Below are 20,617 nucleotides of genomic sequence, written 5' to 3'. Positions count from 1 at the left end.
GGTGGCTGAGTTGGTTGAGCATTCGACTCTTGAGTTTGGCTCAGGTCACAATCTCACAGTTTGTGAGATTAGTGCCCTTGACCGTGGAGCCTGCTTGGAATTCTCTCTCTCCCTCTGTCTCCGGTCCCTTCCCCGGCTTACACATGTGCTCTCTCTCTCTCAAAATAAATACATAAACTTTAAAAAACATCACCCTTTAAAGTGTACAATTCAGTATTTTGAGCATATTACAAATTTGTGCAACCATCACCACTGTCTAAATCCAGAACACTTAAATTATTCCCTAAAAACACCCTGTCCTCATTAGCAGTCACTCCTTATTTTCCTTTCATCCAGCTCCTTGAAACCACTACTCTCCTTTCTGTGTCTATGGATTTTCCTATTCTGGACATCACATGTAAAGAGAACCATACAAGATTTGGACTTGTGTGTCTGTCTTTCACTTAGCATAATGTTTTCAAGGTTCATCCGTGTCATAGTATGTTCATCCATGCTATAGTATCTCTTTTTGTGCTGAATAATATTCCATTGTATGGATATACCACATTTTGTTTATCCATTCATCAGTTGATGAACATTTGGGTTGTTTCCATTTGGGGGTTATTATGAATAATGCTGCCATGAACATTTGTGTTCAAGATGTTGTATGAAGATATGTTCTCAATTCTCTTGGGCATGCACCTAAGAATGGAATAACTGGGTCATCAGGTAACTCTTTTAACATTTTGAGGAGTGCCAAGTTGTTTTCCAAAGTGGCTAGACAGTTTACATTCCCGCCAGCAATGGGTCTCGGTGTGTGTATGAGGATTTCAATTATTCCACATCTTCACCAACACAATTTCTCTGATGCAAGCCATCCTAGTAAGGTATGAAACAGCATCTCATTCTAGTTTTGATGTGCATTTTCCTAATTACTAATGGTATCTTTTTATGTGCTTGTTGGCCATTTGTAGATCTAAGTCCTTTGCCCATTTTTAAATTAGATTGTCTTTTTATTATTGAGTTGTAGGGGATTCTTATATATTCTGGAGACTCAACTCTCCAGAGTTGACTCAACTGTTGAGTCTGGAGACTCAACAAATCACAACAGATTTGTGATTTGCAAACATGTTCTCTTATTCTGTAGGTTGCTTTTTCACTTGCTTTTAATAGTGTCTTCTGATGCACAAAAGGTTAGCCCAATTTGTCTGTTTTGTTGTTGTTGCATTTGATGTTGGTCTCATATCTAAGAAGCCTTTGCCTAATCCAAGGTCTCATGAGGATTTATACCATAGTTTTCTTCTAAGATTTTTACCATTTTAGTTCTTACATGTATGTCTTCTGTCCATTTTGAGGTAAATTTTGCATACGGTGTGAGATAGGGGTCCAAATTCACTCACTTGCATGTAGATGTCTAGTTATCCCATCATCATTTATTTAGAGATTATTCTTTCCCCACTGAAAAGCCTTGGCACTCTTGTTAAAAATCAGTTGGCCATATGTGTATGGGTTTATTTCTGGACTATCAGTGCTATTCCGTGGATCTGTATGTCTATTCTCATGTCAACACCACACTGTCCTGACTACCACAGTTTTACCAGGTTTTCAACTCAGGAAGTATAAGTCTTCTGCCTTTGTAATTTCTTTTCAATACTGTTTTGATTATTCTGAGTCCCTTGCGTTTCCGTATAAATTTTAGGATCCACTTGTCCATTTCTGAAAGAAAGGTAGTTGGAATAATACTCGTCAGTTTTCTGTCGATAATTTGAGACTTTACTTGAAACTCTTAGTTACAGAGTCAGGAACTCAGAAGAATGAGGGTGATTCAGAGCACTTGGGCTTAAATATCACCCCCTCTCCTCAAACAACTATTGCACACATTAAGTAAAACAATTCTCAATTTAGGAGGGCAAAATGCTCACAGATACCAGGCATGTGTCTCTGAATGCCATCTTTTCTCCTCTTTGCCTTGCTGCCTTGCCTCACCAGAACTCCAGAAAAAGCCTGAGTGCTCACCTGTGCTCTGCACAAATGGCTGGCAGGCTCCTGACAGGTCACTTGCTCCTCCAGCATCTTGTGTGTTCTCTAATCTTTACAGAGGGCTCTGGCCCCTAGCTCCTACATCCCACTGCATGGAGACCACGGTAAATCTGCTGTGCTCACAGTCTTGTAGAAGCTTCCCTTAGAGGACTTTGTAGGGACACATGGAAGAAAATGGCACTGCAGGGGCCCTGGGGCTCTGCTTTGAAAATCATTGGCTTCAAGGCCACAAATGGCTACGCACTCAAATCTGGAAGGTCAGAAAGCAAAATAAATAAATAAGAACAATTTTTCATCTCATAAAAACTAAACGGTGGTCTAGTGTAAACGTCTCCGAGAACGCCACATTCCTACTATTCCCGCTTAGAATTCAGAATTCTGTTCTCCTCATAGTCTGCACAGAAGTTTCTATTCTCTGTGGCTGCATTGTTCTGAATGTCCTGGGCCAGGAATTCCTAACAAATTAGACCTCTTCTTCCCTGAGCAAAAGGCTTCTCTCCTTTCTTAGGGAGTCAGACGATTTATAGAAGAGCTTCTGGCCTCCCCTTCTGCTTACAGAACAATGAAGAAGTCTTGCAGGTCTCTGGGAGTCTGGCCTGGTGGGAGAACCCTGTGGAAGCTACTTTTGTCCTTGTGGAGTTTTTGAAACTCCATCCTGGTTGGTCACGAGCATTGTAACAAACATAGCTGTGTCTTAGGGCCTCTTTGCCAGGTGCCTCAGTTTCCCTGGCCTTTGTATACCTGATATAAGGGATGGATACCCTTGGGGGTTTTGCCTGGCCTGTATCCTTCTCTGGGAATGGCTCCCTGGCATATATGTGAACTCCATGACCACCGTCCATTAGCTGAACAGGGACTAGTCAGACTCTCTCTTTCTGGAATCTGAGACCCATCCAGACTAGAGTTGGCCAATGGCAGGTACGTGGACTCGTGTAGATATGTCAAATGAGCACGTGTGGGCCCAAGTTTGGAGAGAGGTAACTTGAGTAGGCAGAGACCACAGGGTTAGGAGAATGTCATAGATAGGAGGAAGAAAGGAGGAGGGCAGCCATCCAAGTCCACTGTCCCCATGAGTCCCAGCTGGGCCTGCTACACTGACCAGGCCCAGCCCAGAGGCACAGACTAAATCTTAGCTGACATCTGTCCAGCTCGGCAAACTTTGCCTCCAAAGTGGCTTGGGACCCAGAAGCACAAATATGAATCCAAGGGCATTTGCCATATCTGGAGGACAGTTTTTCAAGTGTCTTGCTTCTTTAAAAAAAAAAAAAAAAAATTCTTTGGGGAGGCACTTCACTCTAGACTAGATCTGTCCTTACTAAAAAGTGTTTTCTGACAAATAACAGTCGAGCTAAAACAATGCCATGTGTCCTTGTGGATTCCGAACTCCTAATGTGCTAGCCCCAGTCTCAGGAACAAGGAGTCTGTCCAGTCGTCTGATTTTGCAGGTGAGAAGCATAAAGCCCAAAGAAGATAAGGGCTTCTTTTTTCCATCTTGTTCTGTTTTCTAATCTGAAAAAATAAGGTTCCAGGGCTGCGATGAAGATTAAGAGACTGAATGTAAGTGATTAGCGAGGTGCCTTAAAAACATGCCAAGTGAGCTGCTCCCTCACTGCCGTGCCCTTTGGCGCCCTCCTCCCCCTCTTCCCGCGCCTCTTTCTTCCGCGCTCGGCCTCACTCCCCCGCGGCCCTTCTCACTCGCCCGCAGAAGCCTGAGGCCTGCGGCCGAGTCCAGCGCGCACGGCCGATCCCCGGCCCCGCCGCCCGCCAGCCGCCGCCGCCGCCGCCGCCCGCGTCCTGGACCCGGTAACCGCCCCCCCCCCCCCCCCCCACACACACCCGGCCCAAGCCAGCCGATTCCGGGCCGGGATCCGGGGTGGCGCCGCTCGCTCGCCGCGGTGACCAACCCCCGCCCCAGCGGCCGAACCTCCCCCCTCCCAGGCCGGATCTCCTCCCCGCGTCGGCTTCTGGCGAATTGAGGCGCCCTCCCCGCGGTAATCGGTAGCGGTCTGTCTGCGCTTTTGAACTTCTCTCGGTTTCGCTCAACCCTGACTTCCGCGTGGCTGTGTCGGCCTCCCTGCCCCCTTCCGTAGTCTAGTTGGGGCACTGTGCTCAGATTTGGAGGACCTGGGAGGGTCGAGGGTTTCCGAGGCTTGGAGCCTTCCGTAGGGGCTCTGCGGTACTCGGACACTGAGAAGTGTTTTCAGAGGCTGGGAGTGTGCCTTATCCTGCAGACCTTATCAAAACCTCCTTCCCTGACCCACGGCCTGGATAGCGGAAGACTGGTGCCCGGTGACCTTAGACAGGCAGGGGCCTACCTCGAGCCTGCTAGAGTCTCCACCTTGAGGGGCCCAGTCTGGGCTCGGAGGGCAGAGACTCAGCTGCTGGGGTCCAAGTCCCGGCCCTGCCCCGCCCTTTATCAGAAATTTCTTTGCCTCACTGGGCCCTTCCTGAACTGTTTCCTGGCCTTGGGGCTTTAAAATCAGACCTCCTGAATTCACTGTCATGGTCCAGAGAAAGGTATTCAGAGCTCAAGCTCAGCTCCTCAACATGACACCCGGCTCCTGAGAAACTAACTGATGTGACATTGTAACCAGAGTTAGGCCTTGGGTGCCCTTGGGCACTCCCCCTGGCCACAACCCCAGTCAGAGTCCTGAACCCACCCAGGGCCAGTCAGCCTTAGCTAGACAGTATTAAGGGTAGCTTTTCAGCACTTCTAACTATTCCAGGGTTAGGCTGAGAAGTAGGGCACTGGTTTTCAATTAGCTTGACCAAATCCTAGTTTGTCTACCACTGAGGGGTTTCCTGGGACAGGGGACTTCCGGTTTTAAAACTGGGAAGGTCGTGGGCAAAGTGGGATAAGTTGGTTCCTGTATTCTTAACCCTGGCTGCACGATAGACTCACCCAAGGAGTTCTCATATAGGGGTTTTAATTTGATGGATTCAGGGAGGGTCCCAGATAGGAATATTTTTTTATAGCTCCCAAGTTGATCCCAACAAACTACCAGAGTGAGGAACCACTAGGTTATGGGCAACAATGCTGTAAAACCATTGAAGGTGGCTATTTTTTGAACAGAAGTGGACCCAGACATTTCTCAAAATGGTGGTCCTCTCTTTATCAAGAGGGCTATCAAAATGGCAGTTGCTTTATTATTGCTATTATCTTTCCCCAGTTCCTTTATTCCTCAACAGTGAGGACCCACAAGCCTTCTCCTTTCCTCGAATGCCTCAGGATCCCCTTTCCCAAGGTCAGCGAATTTGCCTCATTTGGATTGGAGAGGCCATGATGTGGACAGTTCCGGATGAAGCTGGCATGAGACTCAACAGGGCTCCAGTCTCTCAGTCTGGGATGCCTACCCCAAATGAGTCATGGTCTAGGGGCTAGCCAAGGGTGCTGTGTATGCTTCAGCTTCTCTCTGTGGGGTACTGAGCTTGGAGAGCAGGTGCCTCTGGGACTTTTCCCTCTGCAGGCCACCAGGGATGCGGTACATCAGCACTCGGGGAATGGCCCCCCGGGTCGACTTTGAGGGAGCCCTCTTCTCTGGCTATGCTCCTGATGGGGGTCTCTTCATGCCCGAGGAGCTCCCCCAGCTGAGCATAGAGACCCTGCGTCAGTGGAGTACGCTGTCCTACCCCGGCCTGGTAAAGGAGCTGTGCACCCTCTTCATTGGCCCTGAGCTCATTCCAAGAGATGTCGTAAATGGTGAGCACCCCCCAGCCTCCCTACTCTCCCACCTAACTCCCCAGCCAAGCCAGCTCCCCCACAGAGCTGCAAATCCATCACTTAACTCCTAGGAGGTTTCTAGTCCTATTTCCCAAACTTTGGATTTTTTTTCCAGATTCTGGAATCCCAGAAATGGAAATCTCCCCAAAGAGTTCATCCATTCCATTCCACCTTCCATCTCCAATAAAATGAATGCCCTGTGGCATCTGCAGAGAATTTTTCCCTTTCATTTATTGTTCAAAACCCTTTTCAAGACTAGGCATTTCACCAACATCCTGAGATGCTTGAATAGTGGGATGCTTCCTGCCTGTATGTAAAGCGCTTAGACCCTCAGATTGCTGTTTTATTGCCTTGAATGGTAATTTTAGAAGGGACTTTGAGAGTATCCCGGACCAGCTCCTCTCAAAACTGGAATATACCCATGGGTTGCCCTAGGGATCCTGTTAAAATGCAGATTCTGGGGGCGCCTGGGTGGCGCAGTCGGTTAAGCGTCCGACTTCAGCCAGGTCACGATCTCGCGGTCCGTGAGTTCGAGCCCCGCGTCAGGCTCTGGGCTGATCAGAGCCTGGAGCCTGTTTCCGATTCTGTGTCTCCCTCTCTCTCTGCCCCTCCCCCGTTCATGCTCTGTCTCTGTCTGTCCCATAAATAAATAAAAACGTTGAAAAAAAATTTTTAAATGCAGATTCTGATTCAGTAGGTCTGGGGTAGGCTCAAGAATTCTGCATTCCTACCAAATGTCCAGAAAATACTAGTGTTGCTGGTCCATGGGTCAAACGTGATATAATCACAATATAATGGTGAGAGCTTGGGGCTGGGAAGAAGAGGGCCACTCAAAATGTGGTCTCATGGCAGTGATGGCATTGCCTGGGCACTTAATCAGAATTCTCAGACTTCTTCAGGCCTACTGAACCAGAATCTGCATTTAAAGATCCCAGGTGATTGGTTTGCTAATGAAAAGTTTGAGAAGCATTACCTAAGATGGCCGGCCTTAGGTAGGATTATATGTAAACCATCCCAAGGTTCCGGTATCACAGATGTGAGATTTAGTATAGGAAAAACAAATAAAGAACAACCTCTCTTTAGAAAGGAATATTATGGGGTGCCTGGGTGGCTCAGTCGGTTAAGCTTCTGACATCAGCTCAGGGTCATGATCTCCCGGTTCATAGGTTCGAGCCCCATGTTGGGCTCTGTGCTGATGGGAGCCTGCTTCCGATTCTGTGTCTCCCTCTCTCTCTGCCCCTCCTCCGCTTTCCCTCTGTCCCTCTTTGTCTCTCAAAAATGAATAAACGTCAAAAAAAATTTTTTTTAAGGAAGGAACATTAGAAAAGATGAGACATGGATTTGTTTGTTGCACAATTGTTTAATCAAACTTCTGTTGGCATTCATACACACACACACACACACACACACACATACACACACACAGAAGAAATCCAAACAATGAAGTTTACACAATAAAAAATGGAAGTCTGATAGTGTCATTTCTCTTCTCTGGGGTGCATCACTATGAGGAATCTATGGACAGTGTGGCTCACGTCTTTTCAGACTTCTTTCTCAGATTATGCAATTATATCCATATACAGTATCATTTGGGGTAAACATTTTTTGTCCTCTCATCTGGTAGCAGGAGATAGGAACTTCAAATTCAAAAGTGTAAAGAGACAAGAGAGAGAACCTGTAGAAGAGATAATGCCCTTCTTCCACCATCCAACCCCTCTCCCCTCACAGGTCTGATCGACCAAGCCTTCAGCAGATTCCGCCATAGAGAAGTGGTCCATCTGTCCAGGTTGAGGAATGGGCTGAACGTGTTGGAGCTGTGGCATGGCGTCACATATGCATTTAAGGACCTGTCCCTGTGCTGTACAGCACAGTTCCTGCAATACTTCCTGGAGAAGAAGGAGAAGCACGTCACTGTGGTCGTAGGTGAGCCCCTTGGGGGCCCTGACTTGCCCGCATCCATCCACAGGATGCCCGTCATTGATGTGTCTCAAGGAGGGTGTGTTACTGGTTCTTCTAGAGCAGGGTTTATAACCTTTTCTTGGGCCATTGGCCCCTTTGACAGTCTGAGGGAGGCTATGGAGACTTCACAGAATAATTTTTTTAAGTACACAAAATATGTAAGATTATATGGTACCAAGTGCACAGGTGCCCTGATTTCTATCCCTGGATCTCTAGGAGGTTAATGGACCCCAGATTAAGTACTAGGTTCCTACTCTTCAGGTATTTGAAATAGACATTGTCTCACATGGCAGCCATGCTTTAGGGGCCACGTCTTTCCTTTTCTGTCTCCCCTGTTCTAAAGAAGAGGGTTATTTTTGCTTCCTACCCAGGAACGTCTGGGGACACAGGGAGTGCTGCCATTGAGAGTGTTCAAGGGGCAAAGAACATGGACATCATCGTTCTGCTGCCCAAGGGCCACTGCACGAAGATTCAAGAGCTCCAGATGACAACAGTGTTGAGGGAGAACGTCCATGTGTTTGGAGGTGAGTGCTGGGATGGGAAAGCGTGGCCCTGTCTCATAGGGGGGTCTGTTTGGGGAGATGAGCTGGAATAAAATGGTCAGTTGATTGGTTGATCATCCTTCCTCCTGCCTTTTCTCTGTCCTTTCCTTCCTTCAACCGTTATGAAGTTGGTATATGCCTTGGCTTAGCTCTGGGCAAGCTCTTGGCAACACGGTTTCATAAGCTGTTGGAGGTGACGAGTGCACAGACCAATACTGTCAGTACAACCTAAGAAGTGTAGGCTGAAAACCATAATCCAAAGATTGCCACCTTTATGCAGGTTCAACCTCCTGGTGCCTTATATACAGGCAGCCACCAGACCCATTCGCCTGAGCCAAGTGACTTGGGTTTTGTTCCAGGACACGGGAAGAGGGCACAAACATATGTTAAATAATTATTTCTTAAATGTTTATTTATTTTTGAGTGCGAGAGCGTGAGCGAGCAGGGGAGGGCAGAGAGAGAAGGAGAGAGAATGCCAAGTAGGCTATGTACTCAGTGCAGAGCCTGATGTGGGACTCAAACCCGTGAACCGTGAGAACCTGATCTGAGCCGAAACCAAGAGTCAGACGCTTAACCGGCTGAGCCACGCAGGCACCCCAGCAGGTCTAAGTATTTAAAATAGGAAATCAGTTAGTGGTACCCATTGCTAGAGACGCCCTTTCCTGAGCCACGTCAGGAATTTGGGCATTTTGTATTTGCAGAAACACAAAAAACTTATCTCCTTTAATGTCAGGACATCTATTTTTTAGAAATCGAGACTGTGGAAGGGTGGGGTGAGCTTGAGTGGAGCCGAACACTTTTATTTCCACTTCTCACACCTAGCTAGACCCCAGGTAGCCCCAAAGTAGGGGCGGGGATATGAGCAGTAGGGGTCTTGGTGAGGTTTTGCATACTGTATACACCGTGGCCTTGGGGAAGCTGTCCCAGTGGTCTGGTCTGGTTTGGTCACTCACCCGGCAGGAGAGCAAATGTGGTGGCAGAAGACAGTCCTCCTACAACTCGCCTGGTCTCCTGGTATGATCCCATAGAGCATGTTTGCATAGGACACGGGCTTTGTCAAGGAGCAAAGCGTAGTGCAAAGAAACCTTCCCCATGGGAGTAGCATGAATAGCCTTTGTCCATTTGTTCAGAAGTAAGCAAAAAGCCCCTTCTACTCTTCCCTTTAACAAGCACATCCACATCCCAGTGAAAGGTTCCGGGTTTAGCTAATGCAGGTGTTGGCAAAATCTTACACATTAGCCTTGGTGGTTGGCCGTATTTGGCGCGTTTTTCTGCAGTCATTGCAAAACATTGATGTATGATATTTGGGCTCCTAAGGTCTCTGTTATACCCTAAGCACTGAAATTGCTAGTGATGGGTCCAGGGCTGTCTTTGCCTAGAATCAAAGCAGAGAGTAGCCTTTTGTATTTCTGTCTGCCACCTACTCCCTTCTTGCCTTGTACCAGATTTTGGAAGACTTTTATCTAATGGGGGTTAGGGAGCCTGGGTGGCTCAGTTGGTTGAGTGTCCGACTCTTGATTTTGGCTCAGGTCATGATCTCACCATCATAGTCTCATGGTTGTAAGATCGAGATCCGCGTCAGGCTCTGTGCTTGGCAGGGAGCCTGATTAAGGTTCTCTCTCTCCCTCTCCCTCTGCCCCTCCCCTGCTCTCTCTTTCTCTCTCTCTCTCTCTGTCTCAAAAAAGAAAAATACATTTAAAAAAACGACTCGTATGTAAGCTTGGTTCCTGACGATGGGGTGGAGAATGGTGCCCATTTGTGAAATAATGGTAGAAATGTCAATGGTATTGAGTGCAAATCTGTCATAAATGTATTATTGCTGAAGCTCAAGAGGGCATTTCTGTCGTGCCCATGCTCTGAGCTTCAAGAAAATAAGGCAGCAGACTTTAGAGAAATTAATTTTTATTTCTAAATAGCACCGTTCAGGTTCTTCCTTTCCTTTCTGGAGTCTTCTGATTTGGTTTCTAGGAGGATGTGTGTTAGTTCCAGAGCTAACAGTGGATACGTATTTTTCCCTTAGACCAGTGAGCTCAGGGAGTAGGGATGGACCACCTGGATTGTTGTGAGTTGGACACTGATGTTTTATAAAGTCATTAATTTCCAGGGCACCTGGATGGTTCAGTCGGTTAAGCTTCCAACTTCAGCTCAGGTCATGATCTCGAGGTACAGGAGTTTGAGCCCCTCATAGGGCTCTCCTCTGTCAGCACAGATCCTCTTTCCTTCTCTGCCTCTCCCTGGCTTGTGCTCTGTTTCTCTCTCTCAAAAATAAATAAAACATTAAAGAGAATAAAGTCATTAATTTCCATATACATTTCATCCTTGGTTCTTTTTTTTTTTTTTTTTTAAAGAGAATCTCTTTTTTTAAGTTTACTTATTTGAAAGAGAGAGAGAGAGCATGAATGGGGGGTGGGGAGGGGCTGAGGGAGAGAGAGAGAGAGAGAGAGAGAATCCCAAGAAATCTCCTTGCTGTCAGAGCAGAGCCCAGCGTGGGGCTCGATCCCAGCACCCTGGAATCATGACCTGAGGCAAAAGCAAGATTTGGATGCTTAACCAACTGAGCCACCCAGGTGCCCCTCTACTTGGTTCCTCTTAGGCAGAGAGTAATCAGCAAGTGCTAGCTACACATTATTTGGGATGTTTGGGGCCAGATGTAACAGAAAATCTAACTCAGACCAGCTTGAACAAGAGTATTTTCCAGCTTACGTAACTGGAAGTCTAGAGGTGGGCTGGGCTCCTGAATAGTTGATTCAGTGACTCAGCAGTCCCTCAACAGGGACCCAGATTCTCTGTATTTTCTGCTCTGCCTTCCCCAGTCCTAGGGCTCCTTCCCCCTTGTGTATGTAGTGCTTACTTAATGTAGCCAAGTCTCTCTTCCTGTGGCTCTGTCTTGAGAGCAGTGAATTTTTTCTGGAACTCCAGCACACATCCCCTGGTGCATGGATCTAGAGTCAGCCCCCTAGCCTCATTGCTGCTACTCAGTGCGAAGGGTGGGATGAATAACAACCTCAGTGCCTACTCTGGCACTTCCCACGGTAAATCCCAAGTTTGGATCCAGAGGAGAAGTAGACCCAGGTTTCAGATAAGAGATCCATATTGGCTTAATTGCTAGTTGGGCTGGATTGAGGAATGCAACTTGGACTAGTAGCCAACTCACCCATAAATTTAATGAGCAATCCATCCATAAATTAAATGGGGTACACACCCAGCTCATGGAGGAAAGGTCCATGCCAGCCAGCTTCCCTACCACGTAGGAGCAGGGAACAGAATGCCTCTCTGTGATCTGAGAGAAGAAGGGCAGACCGTATGGCAACAGTGACTCTTTACCCCCACCCGCTGGTAGAGGACCGTGGAGTGAAGTAAGGATCAGCCTCTTGCCACCTCACGGCCTCATAAACCATCTCTCCTTGTTCCTAAAGAGCGGGGAAGGTGGGCACGGATTGCAAAGGGCAGTCATTTTCCCAATATCCCAGAAGGCTGACATTATATGCCTAACTTACATAGTGGTAGAAATGTTGGAAATCTGACCACAAGAACACGAGACATGGTTTCTTTCCTTGAGTTGCTTAATTTTGCGTCTAAGAAGCCAGGCCAAGACATGGGAGAGCAGAAACCGAAGGTCGAGTGAAGGTCCCGGCAGGATGGGCCCAGTGTGGGAGGGCCTTGTTGCAGGCAAGTGCTGACCACCTGGGGGTTCTTCATGCTCCTGAGAGCCACCCTCCACTCTCTCCCTGACAGTGGAGGGCAACAGCGATGAGCTCGATGAGCCGATCAAAGCTGTGTTTGCTGACGTGGCTTTTGTCAAGAAGCACAACCTGATGAGCCTGAATTCAATCAACTGGTCCCGGGTCCTCGTGCAAATGGCCCACCACTTCTTCGCTTATTTCCAGTGCGCGTCATCCTTAGACATGGACCCCCTGCCCCGCGTGGAGGTGGTTGTACCGACAGGGGCTGCAGGTAACCTTGCAGGTAAGGAGACCCCTGGGCAGAAATGGGCTTTCCAGAAAAATGCCTGTGGCCCTAGTCCTTCCCGCCACCCCCTCGGCTGCAACTATGAGGAGGAAGATTGAGTCCTCGCTCTGGCTCTGAAGGTGACAGGCAAGCCCTCAGCAAACTTCCCCCTAATTCCCCGAGAGGACATCCCGGCCTCTTGCTGCAGGAGGGAAAGATGGGCTCACCCCGCTCAGGAGAATGTGGGAAGATGAGATCAAAGTTCACCTCTGTGCTGGCCTGGCAGCTCCCTCTTCCAGAGATACGGACTTTGCTCCCAGCCTCGGCCAGCTGCCTACAGTGAGGGCACCTGGCACACCGTGTTCCCACTCCTAGAATCACTCCCCAGAGACCGTGTGAGATGGAAAGAAGGCTGGACTTGGGGTTATGGCCCCAGCTGCATGGCCACGGGGCCGTCCCTTAGACTCAGCCGCTCCGCTGTAAAAGCAACATCGGATAGCTTATCATCTCTCAGGACTACTGCGAAGTGCACATGAGTCTTCACGTGTGTAGGTGAACTTTGTAAGGGTGAAGGGCTGTACCGCTGCGTGGCATTAAAATCGTCTTCCGGAATAATGATAAACATTTATCCAGCACTTACTACCTAGCAGGCTCCGCTCTCAGTGCTTCTCATGTAGCAACTCATTTAATCCTCACGTGCGCCTCTGAGGAGGACAGTCCTGTTATCTCCACTGTATAACGAGGCAGTGGAGGCACAGAGGGCTCGGCCAGCTTGCCCCTGCTTACACGCTGGTCAGCGGCAGAGCCAGAAGTACCGTCCAGGCAGGCTGGCTCCAGAGCCTGCGTCCTCATGAGCTTGCCAGGCTGCCTCGTAACGGGCACTACAGTCTCTGATGGTTCGGTCGGTGGCATCGCTTCTGATGGGCGCCAAGCATGACACCATGAAAGCGTCTTAGTGGTCGGGAGTCTTCCTGACTTCGTCCACTCACACGGGGATGGGGAGAACGGGGAGCTGGCAGTCAGGCAAGGATCGGTCAGCCACCGTGACCACCCACGGGGTGAAGCCCACCGTGCTCCCCATGTGCATCCCCCTCCGGTGAATGATGCCACCTGCACGTGCCCCAGTGCCTACCACAGTAGCTCCTACCTACCTCTGCTTCATCGGGAACCAGCTGTTTCAGCTTAAGCCCCTGGGTCCTACTGAGGGTCCACGTCTCCTCTGCCGTACACGGATATCATGACGTCTACGTGCAGATCCAGTGAAACAGAATGTGAACATGCTTTCGCAAAGCTCAGGGTGACGTTGGGGTGGGGTGGTGATCCCTAACTCCTCTTGACGACCTGCCAGAGATAGGCCACCCCTGGAAGTATGTCGTTACCTTTTTGGGCTCTCCCTCTCTCAGGGTGAGGGATTCCTTATTTGTTCCGTGCAAATAAGGTGCCGCTCCGTCCTCCCAAGGGGCCTCTCCAGGAGGTGCCGTCTGGAGGCGCTGCTTCCAGGAGGCTGATTTCGGGGGGCAAGACCATGTGCTCTGGACATAGACCTCCTTCCAATCCTTGCTGTGCCACTCGGCAGGCTTGGGGTGGGTCATTTCTACTTCCCAGAACCTCCATTTTCTCTTCTGCAAATAGTAGTGAGCATTTAGGGGCACCTGGGTGGCTCAGTCAGTTTAAGCACCTGACTTCGGCTCAGGTCATGATCTCACAGTTCATGAGTTCGAGTCCCCAGTTGCGCTCTGTGCTGACAGCTCAGAACCTGGAGCCTACTTTGGATTCTGTTTCTCCCTCTCTGCCTCTCTGTCTCTCAAAAATAAAGAAACATTTAAAAAATGGAAAAAAAAAAACCCCAATTCATCCATTTAGAGTATACAGATCAATAGTTTTTAGCATATGTGCAGATTTGCGCAACCACCCCCAGTCAACTTCAGAACATTTTCATCACCTTGGAAAGAAACCCTATTCCCATTAGCAGCTACTCTGCATTTCCCCTCACTTCCCCAACTCAACCACTGATCTCTTTTGTCTCTATCAATTTGCCTGTTGTGAGCATTTTACATATGATAGAATCATACAATATGTGACCTTTTGTGTCCAGCTTCTTCCACTTAGTATGTTTTCAAGTTTCGTCGATAGTATAGCACATATCAGTACTCCATTCCTTTTTCTGACTGAATAACGTTCCATTGTGCGCATGTACCACATTTTGTTTGTCCGTTTATCAGTTAATGTTGATATCTGGAATGTTTCCATTTTGAAACTGTTATGAATGATGCTGCTATAAACATCGGTGTCTAAGTTTTTGTGTGGACCTATATTTATTTCTCTCGAGTATATACACCTAGGAGTGGAATTGCTGGGTCATATGGTAACTCTATGCTTAACTTTTTGGAGGAACTGTCAGACTTTTCCAAAGCAGCTGCACCGTTTTATATCCCCACCAGCAATGTATGAGGGTTTCATGTCTCCACCAATACTTTGATTCTAGCCATCCTAATGGGTGTGAAACAGTATGTCATTATGATTTGGGGTTGTGTTTTCCTGATGACTGATGATACTGAATTTCTTTTATGTTCTCATTGGCCATTTGTATAGCTTCTGGGAAATGTTTGTCTAAGTCCTTTGCCCATTTTTATTTTTTTAATTAAAAAAAATTTTAAGGTTTATTTATTTTTGAGAGAGAGACAGAGTGCGAGTTGGGGGAGGGGGCAGAGAGAGAGGGAGACACAGAATCCGAAGCAGGCTCCAGGCTCCGAGCTGTCAGCACAGAGCCCGATGCAGGGCTCAAACCCACAAACTGTGAGATCATGACCTGAGCCGAAGTTGGACGCTTAACCGATGCAAGCGCCCTGACATTTGCCTATTTTTAAATCGGGCTATTTGTCTTTTTATCGTTGAGTCAGAAGAACTCAACTGGGAAGCGTTGAGTCAGAAGTCAGAAGTCCCTTTTGAGTCAGAAGAGTTATTTACATATTCTGTATGCAAGTCCTTTATTAGATATATGATTTGCAAATATTTTTTTTCTCATTCTGTGGGCTGCCTTTTTGTTTTCTTGATAGTGTCCTTTGAAACACAAATCTTCCAAAGCATAAAAGTTTCTCAATTTTGGTGGAGTCCGGTTTATCCGAATTTCATTTTATTTCTTGTACTTTGGGCGCCATCTCTGAGAAAACTTTTGTTCTTCTCTTCACTTGTCTTAAGCGGGGTGCATTGCTCAGAAGATGGGCCTGCCTATCCGCCTTGTCGTGGCAGTGAACCGCAATGACATCATCCACAGGACTGTCCAGCAGGGCGACTTCTCTCTTTCTGAGGCCGTTGAACAGACCTTGGCATCAGCAATGGACATTCAGGTAGGACCTGTGGGAAAGTGTGCAGGTCTGGCCCAGCTCTTGATTGGTTGGGAATGGACAAGGACTGAGATCAGTGTGGCCCCTGGCACCCTGCGTTTCCAGGTGCCCTACAACATGGAGAGAATCTTCTGGCTGCTCTCTGGCTCCAACAGTCAGGTGACAAGAGCCCTCATGGAGCAGTTTGAAAGGACCCAAAGCGTGAGCCTACCCAAGGAACTGCATAGCAAGGTCAGTCCCCGGTCGCACCCCACGGGGAAAGCAAAGGGTGTAACCACGAAACCCAGTTGTAGGCTTGAAAATCTGTCTAAGGCAAGAGGACACCTGTTTCTTGAGCACCTGCTATGAGCCTGGCCCTTTTGCAGTCTCTTTACAGGGACTGATTTGTTGAATGAAGAGAGGCAGTAGAGAGCATTGGTTCAAATCAGACAGGGGTTGGCTCTAAGCCAGCTGTGAAACCTTGGGCCAGTTTCTTAAACTCGTCTATAAAGTAGGGCTAATGAGAATGCCTGTCACAGCATTGTTGAGGATTTACGTCAATTAATGCCCATGAGACACGTTGGATACTGCCTGGAAATATAGGGCTTAACACATTCACTGTTAATTGTTTTAATTCATTATTGTCGATTTTCAGTAGTAGCAACAATTGGAAGCCACTTTGCCCATCCAGTATGAACAGAGGCCTGTTGAGCTTTTTTTTTTTTTTTTTTTTTTAAGGAAAAGGAGAAATTTTATTTCTTCAGAGTGGTAGGAATCCGGTTGGGAAGGATTGCTTTTATTTTAATGTAGCCTAGTGATGGTCCACTTATTTTACGTAAGAGAAAGGATTTCATATGTTGACATTGCCTTTAATTTTCTCTATCACATCCCACCAAGTCATCCAGACCATGTGTATATCCAGTGACCAGGTCCTCACTGGCTCACATCAGCTCTAATCATTACAAAGTTCTTTATGTTGAGCCGGAGTCTCCTGACTTGTGCACTGGGGAGCAGTCCGATTCCCATACTTGAAGAGAATCTTTGTTTCTCTGCTGAGTCTTCCCGGTCCCTTTAGCTGTCCCTTCCGTGACCTAATTTTGCATAGTCAAAGTCAGTCTTAAAGGGTTGTTCCCAGAACTGGATACAATTTTCTGGGTTTAGGCACCCACGCAGACCAGAGTGGAATTTCAATCTTTCTTGTGCTGCAACTTGTCGTCGTTTGCACTGCCATAGCAAAGTACCAGAGACCGGGTGGCTTATAAACAACAGACATTTATCTCTCACGGTTCCGGATGCCAGAAGTCTGAGACCACAGTGCCAGCCCGGTTGGGTTCTGACGAGAGCAACTTTCATAGAAGTGGCGGACCGCCAGGGTCTTGTATCCTCACATGATGGCAAGACATTTAGCTAGCTCTCCGGCCTCTTCTTATAAAGGCACTCATTCCACTCATGAAGGCTTCACCCTCATGACCTCGTCACCTCCCAAAGTCCCACCTTCAAACACCATAATGCACCATAATGTTGGGATTAAGTTTTTAACATACGAATTTGGGAGAGGGAGGACATAAACATTCTGACCATAATACAACCAAAGGTCAACTTACTTGGTTAACAGTTCGTGTTGATATCCCCAGTCCTTCTCCTCATGTAAATGAGGTGCTCCATGGAAACAGACACCAGATCCCACACTTCTTCATTCTCTCCCTGGCTGTACACGTACAAAACATCGCATCTGCTGGAACAGCATTCATTCATTCATTCATTCATTCAAAATATCTACTGTAATCCAGGAACTGTGCAGGTACTGGAAATACAAAGATAAAGAAAATACTTTCTCTGTCTTCTGTGAACCCTAATGGGACAGGTAGCTGTACAAATGATTTATAACACCCTATGGCGGCAGTCAAGTATATGCAAGGTGTTTGGCACCTCAACAGCATGCAGTAAATTTTCAGAGAATGATCAGATCAACCGTCCACACTGAGGGGACAGTGAGAAGGGAGTCTTCTGCTGTCTGTGGGTGGAAGGGGAAGGCTTCCTGGAGGAGGTGCTACCTGAGCTGGGTGGGAACTGACTGGAAGATGTTTCTTACACCCACAGGAAAGGGATGCACCTAAGACAGGGCACCAGGAATGTTTGATTACCCTTAACCTTCTGCGTTTTGTCAGTTTGTTGAACAAGAGTATATACTAATTTGCTGATTCATGAGCTAATCCTTACTAAATTTACTGACTTGAAACTCAAACGGTCCTTCCCCCAAGCTGAGTGAATCAACTTAAAACTGGGAAGCCTGGGGAACCAGCTTTTTCTCTGAGCTGAAGCTGAGCTACTTAGTCTGAAGAGTTCATCTGAATCTCTCATGTTGCCTGGCTATGTTTTTTGTTGTTGTTTTTTTTTTTCAGTATATGAAATTTATTGTCACGTTGGTTTCCATACAACACCCAGTGCTCATCCCAAAAGGTGCCCTCCTCAATACCCATCACCCACCCTCCCCTTGCCTGACTATGTTTTGTAGTGAGTTTTTGGTCGCTTTCCCTGGGTTACCCCCAAACCTGATTCCCACCCTCCCCCTCCTCTGACCCTGGGCCCCATCAGCTTTCAGGGGCAGTGACGTCTGAGTCAGTGTCGGATGAGGCCATCACCCAGACCATGGCTCGCTGTTGGGAAGAGAACAAGTACTTGCTGTGCCCTCACTCGGCCGTGGCCGTGAGTTACCATTACCAACAGACGGAGCAGCAGCCGCCCAGGTATAGGCCATGGGCTCCTGGGTCACTGGGGTACTCTGGTTTTCAGGGGCCCTTCTTTCCCCCAAGCAGAGGAGATGGGAGTCCGAACAAATGGCTGTGCTGAGCATGACCGGTGCTGTGTGGAACAGTGCCCCGGGAACAGGGATCCCAGAGGAGGGTGTGTGATATATTCTGGGGACAGCCACTGTGACAGGTGGTGGTTGAGCTGGGCCTCCAACAAAGAAGAGCAGTTTCCCTAGCAGTGTCATTGCAGAGATAAGTTCAAGGTACCAAGCGCCTGTCTCTTTCTCTTTCTTTCTCTCTTGTTCCTCCTTCTCCTCCCTCCTCGCCTTCTCCTTCCCTTATCTGTCCCTCTCTTCTCCCACCCGCCCTCCTGTTCCCACCTGCTCCATGCCATAGCCTTCCCCGGTGTTGTCTGGCCCCCGCCTCTGCAGCCAAGTTCCCAGAAGCTGTCCTGGCTGCCGGGCTGACCCCAGAGACCCCTGCGGAGATCCTAGCCCTGGAGAGCAAGGGGACACGCTGCACCCCGATGCGGAAGGGTGACGACTGGACTCTGATGCTTCGGAACACCATTGAGGACATAAGCTGCCAGCAGAGGGGTCACTTCCTGAATGCTCTGGAGTAGCCAGGCTGGATTCGACTTCCTTCAGGCTCCAGACCGCAGGGAGGCATGCCCTCTAAACTGCTTTGCACACCTTCTCGTTAAGAGTTGGTGTAGTTGGTTCTCAGGAGGTTGCTCAGCATGGCCTGGGGACCAGCTGGCTTTGCTGTGTTCTGGAGCCGCTCTGTGTCCTCACCGTGGTGGTGGTGTGCCTGCTTACCGGAGATGCTGGCTGGGGATGTGTGTGTGTGACGGGGCGTTCCGGATGGTGCAGGAGCGTCACTGCTGCGGCATGCCCACTAACCGTGCCATGGTTCTCAAAGTGTGGCCCTTGGGTCTCCTCAAAATGCACACTTCCGGCCCCTACCCCCTACCTTCTCAGGCAGATCTCTGGGTGGGGGGTGGACGTCTGCAGTTCTTACAAATTCCCTGAGTAAGTCCTCTGTGCACTCCATTTTGGGAAGCCCGAGCTGGGGAGTTTAGGTTGATACGTAATTTCTTATTTATCCATTTTGAGGTGTACTTTCTTTTCACGAGGGCATGCTTTATTGCTTCTACTATTTTCATGATCTAGCCCTGCCCTGTCGGACTCAGTAGCCGCCAGCCATATGGTCTCTGAGCACTTGAAATGTGACTAGTATGGCTAACACACTGAATTTTTCATTTTTTTAAATTTTAATTGATTTACATTTAAATGTCTTGACTTCTTACGTTACTTGATTCCGTTATTTAAAAAATTTTAAGTGTGGTTAGAAAAATGCAAGTATTGGGGCGCCTGGGTGGCGCAGTCGGTTAAGCGTCCGACTTCAGCCAGGTCACGATCTCGCGGTCCGGGAGTTCGAGCCCCGCGTCGGGCTCTGGGCTGATGGCTCAGAGCCTGGAGCCTGTTTCCGATTCTGTGTCTCCCTCTCTCTCTGCCCCTCCCCCGTTCATGCTCTGTCTCTCTCTGTCCCAAAAATAAATAAACGTTGAAAAAAAGAAAAATGCAAGTATGTGAATCGGCTTTTTCAGCTGTCAATTTTATGAAGTCTAAATACAGGTAAGTATGTCCAATGAAAATGTAGCGTTCTAATTGAGAAACACCATAAGTGCAAAATATATATTGGATTTCAAAGACGTCAAACGAAAAAAATCGGAAGTATCTCGGGAATAATTTTACACTGACCACATGTTGAAAGGATAATATTTTGACGTATTGGGTTAAATAAAATAGATCATCAAAATTAGTTCCATCTGTTTCTTTTCCTTTTACTAGGATGTTTAAAGTGATATATGTGGCTTGCCTTTGTGGCTCACATTGCCTTTCCATGGACAGAAGTGATCTAGAACCTAACCTTGAACATGCTACAGATAGTTGCAGGTTTAGTTGTATTACTGGGTTCACATCCTGTCTGAATCGAGGAGGGTGAAATGAGACCAACACAAACATGTGAAGGTCAACACAAGCCTTCTGCCCTGGATGTGATGGCGGGGGGGTGGGGTGGGCTTTGGAAGGCAGGTGAGGCAGGCACATCATGGAGGGGGGTACTAGAGCTCGCTGTTGCTACCATTTTGAGGGCTGCAGGGAGAAGGCATCCTGCCTCCCGAGCCCACTTCCCATGCCCTGAGATCTAAAGGAGCTGGTCACCCAGGTTGATCTCTGGCTGCCATTCCCACAGCACGGCATGCCGGCCCCACCTCTCTGTGATGCCCAGGGAGAAAAGGAAGAAGCTGGAGGGCGCCCTCCTACTGGAGAACTTTTCATTGAAGCATGGCAG

At 48.1% G+C, this 20,617-nt stretch overlaps 1 protein-coding gene across 8 annotated transcripts; it reads left to right on the top strand.

Annotated features, from left to right (window-relative positions):
• Positions 1–3,669: 3,669 nt before the first annotated feature.
• Positions 3,670–19,555, top strand: THNSL2 (threonine synthase like 2). Of its 8 annotated transcripts, none has more exons than XM_040496816.1 (9): positions 3,670–3,822; positions 5,487–5,719; positions 7,469–7,663; positions 8,071–8,223; positions 11,977–12,207; positions 15,388–15,536; positions 15,639–15,764; positions 18,108–18,259; positions 18,659–19,555. In XM_040496816.1, exons 2-9 carry the CDS (start codon positions 5,497–5,499, stop codon positions 18,882–18,884), a joined length of 1,455 nt encoding a protein of 484 aa, XP_040352750.1. In that variant the 5' UTR covers positions 3,670–3,822; positions 5,487–5,496; the 3' UTR covers positions 18,885–19,555. The 8 variants fall into 8 exon arrangements, 7 of the variants coding, with proteins under 7 accessions (XP_040352750.1, XP_040352751.1, XP_040352749.1 ...); XM_040496817.1 differs by lacking the exon at positions 3,670–3,822 and adding an exon at positions 3,836–4,010; XM_040496815.1 differs by lacking the exon at positions 3,670–3,822 and adding an exon at positions 3,836–4,017.
• Positions 19,556–20,617: the final 1,062 nt, after the last annotated feature.

The sequence above is a fragment of the Herpailurus yagouaroundi genome, unplaced genomic scaffold (assembly GCF_014898765.1).
Source record: "Herpailurus yagouaroundi ecotype Mexico unplaced genomic scaffold, PumYag 188, whole genome shotgun sequence".
Lineage (NCBI taxonomy): Eukaryota > Metazoa > Chordata > Mammalia > Carnivora > Felidae > Herpailurus > Herpailurus yagouaroundi.
Note: the sequence above shows the minus strand (reverse complement) of the source record. Positions and strands in the feature narration are given on the sequence as shown.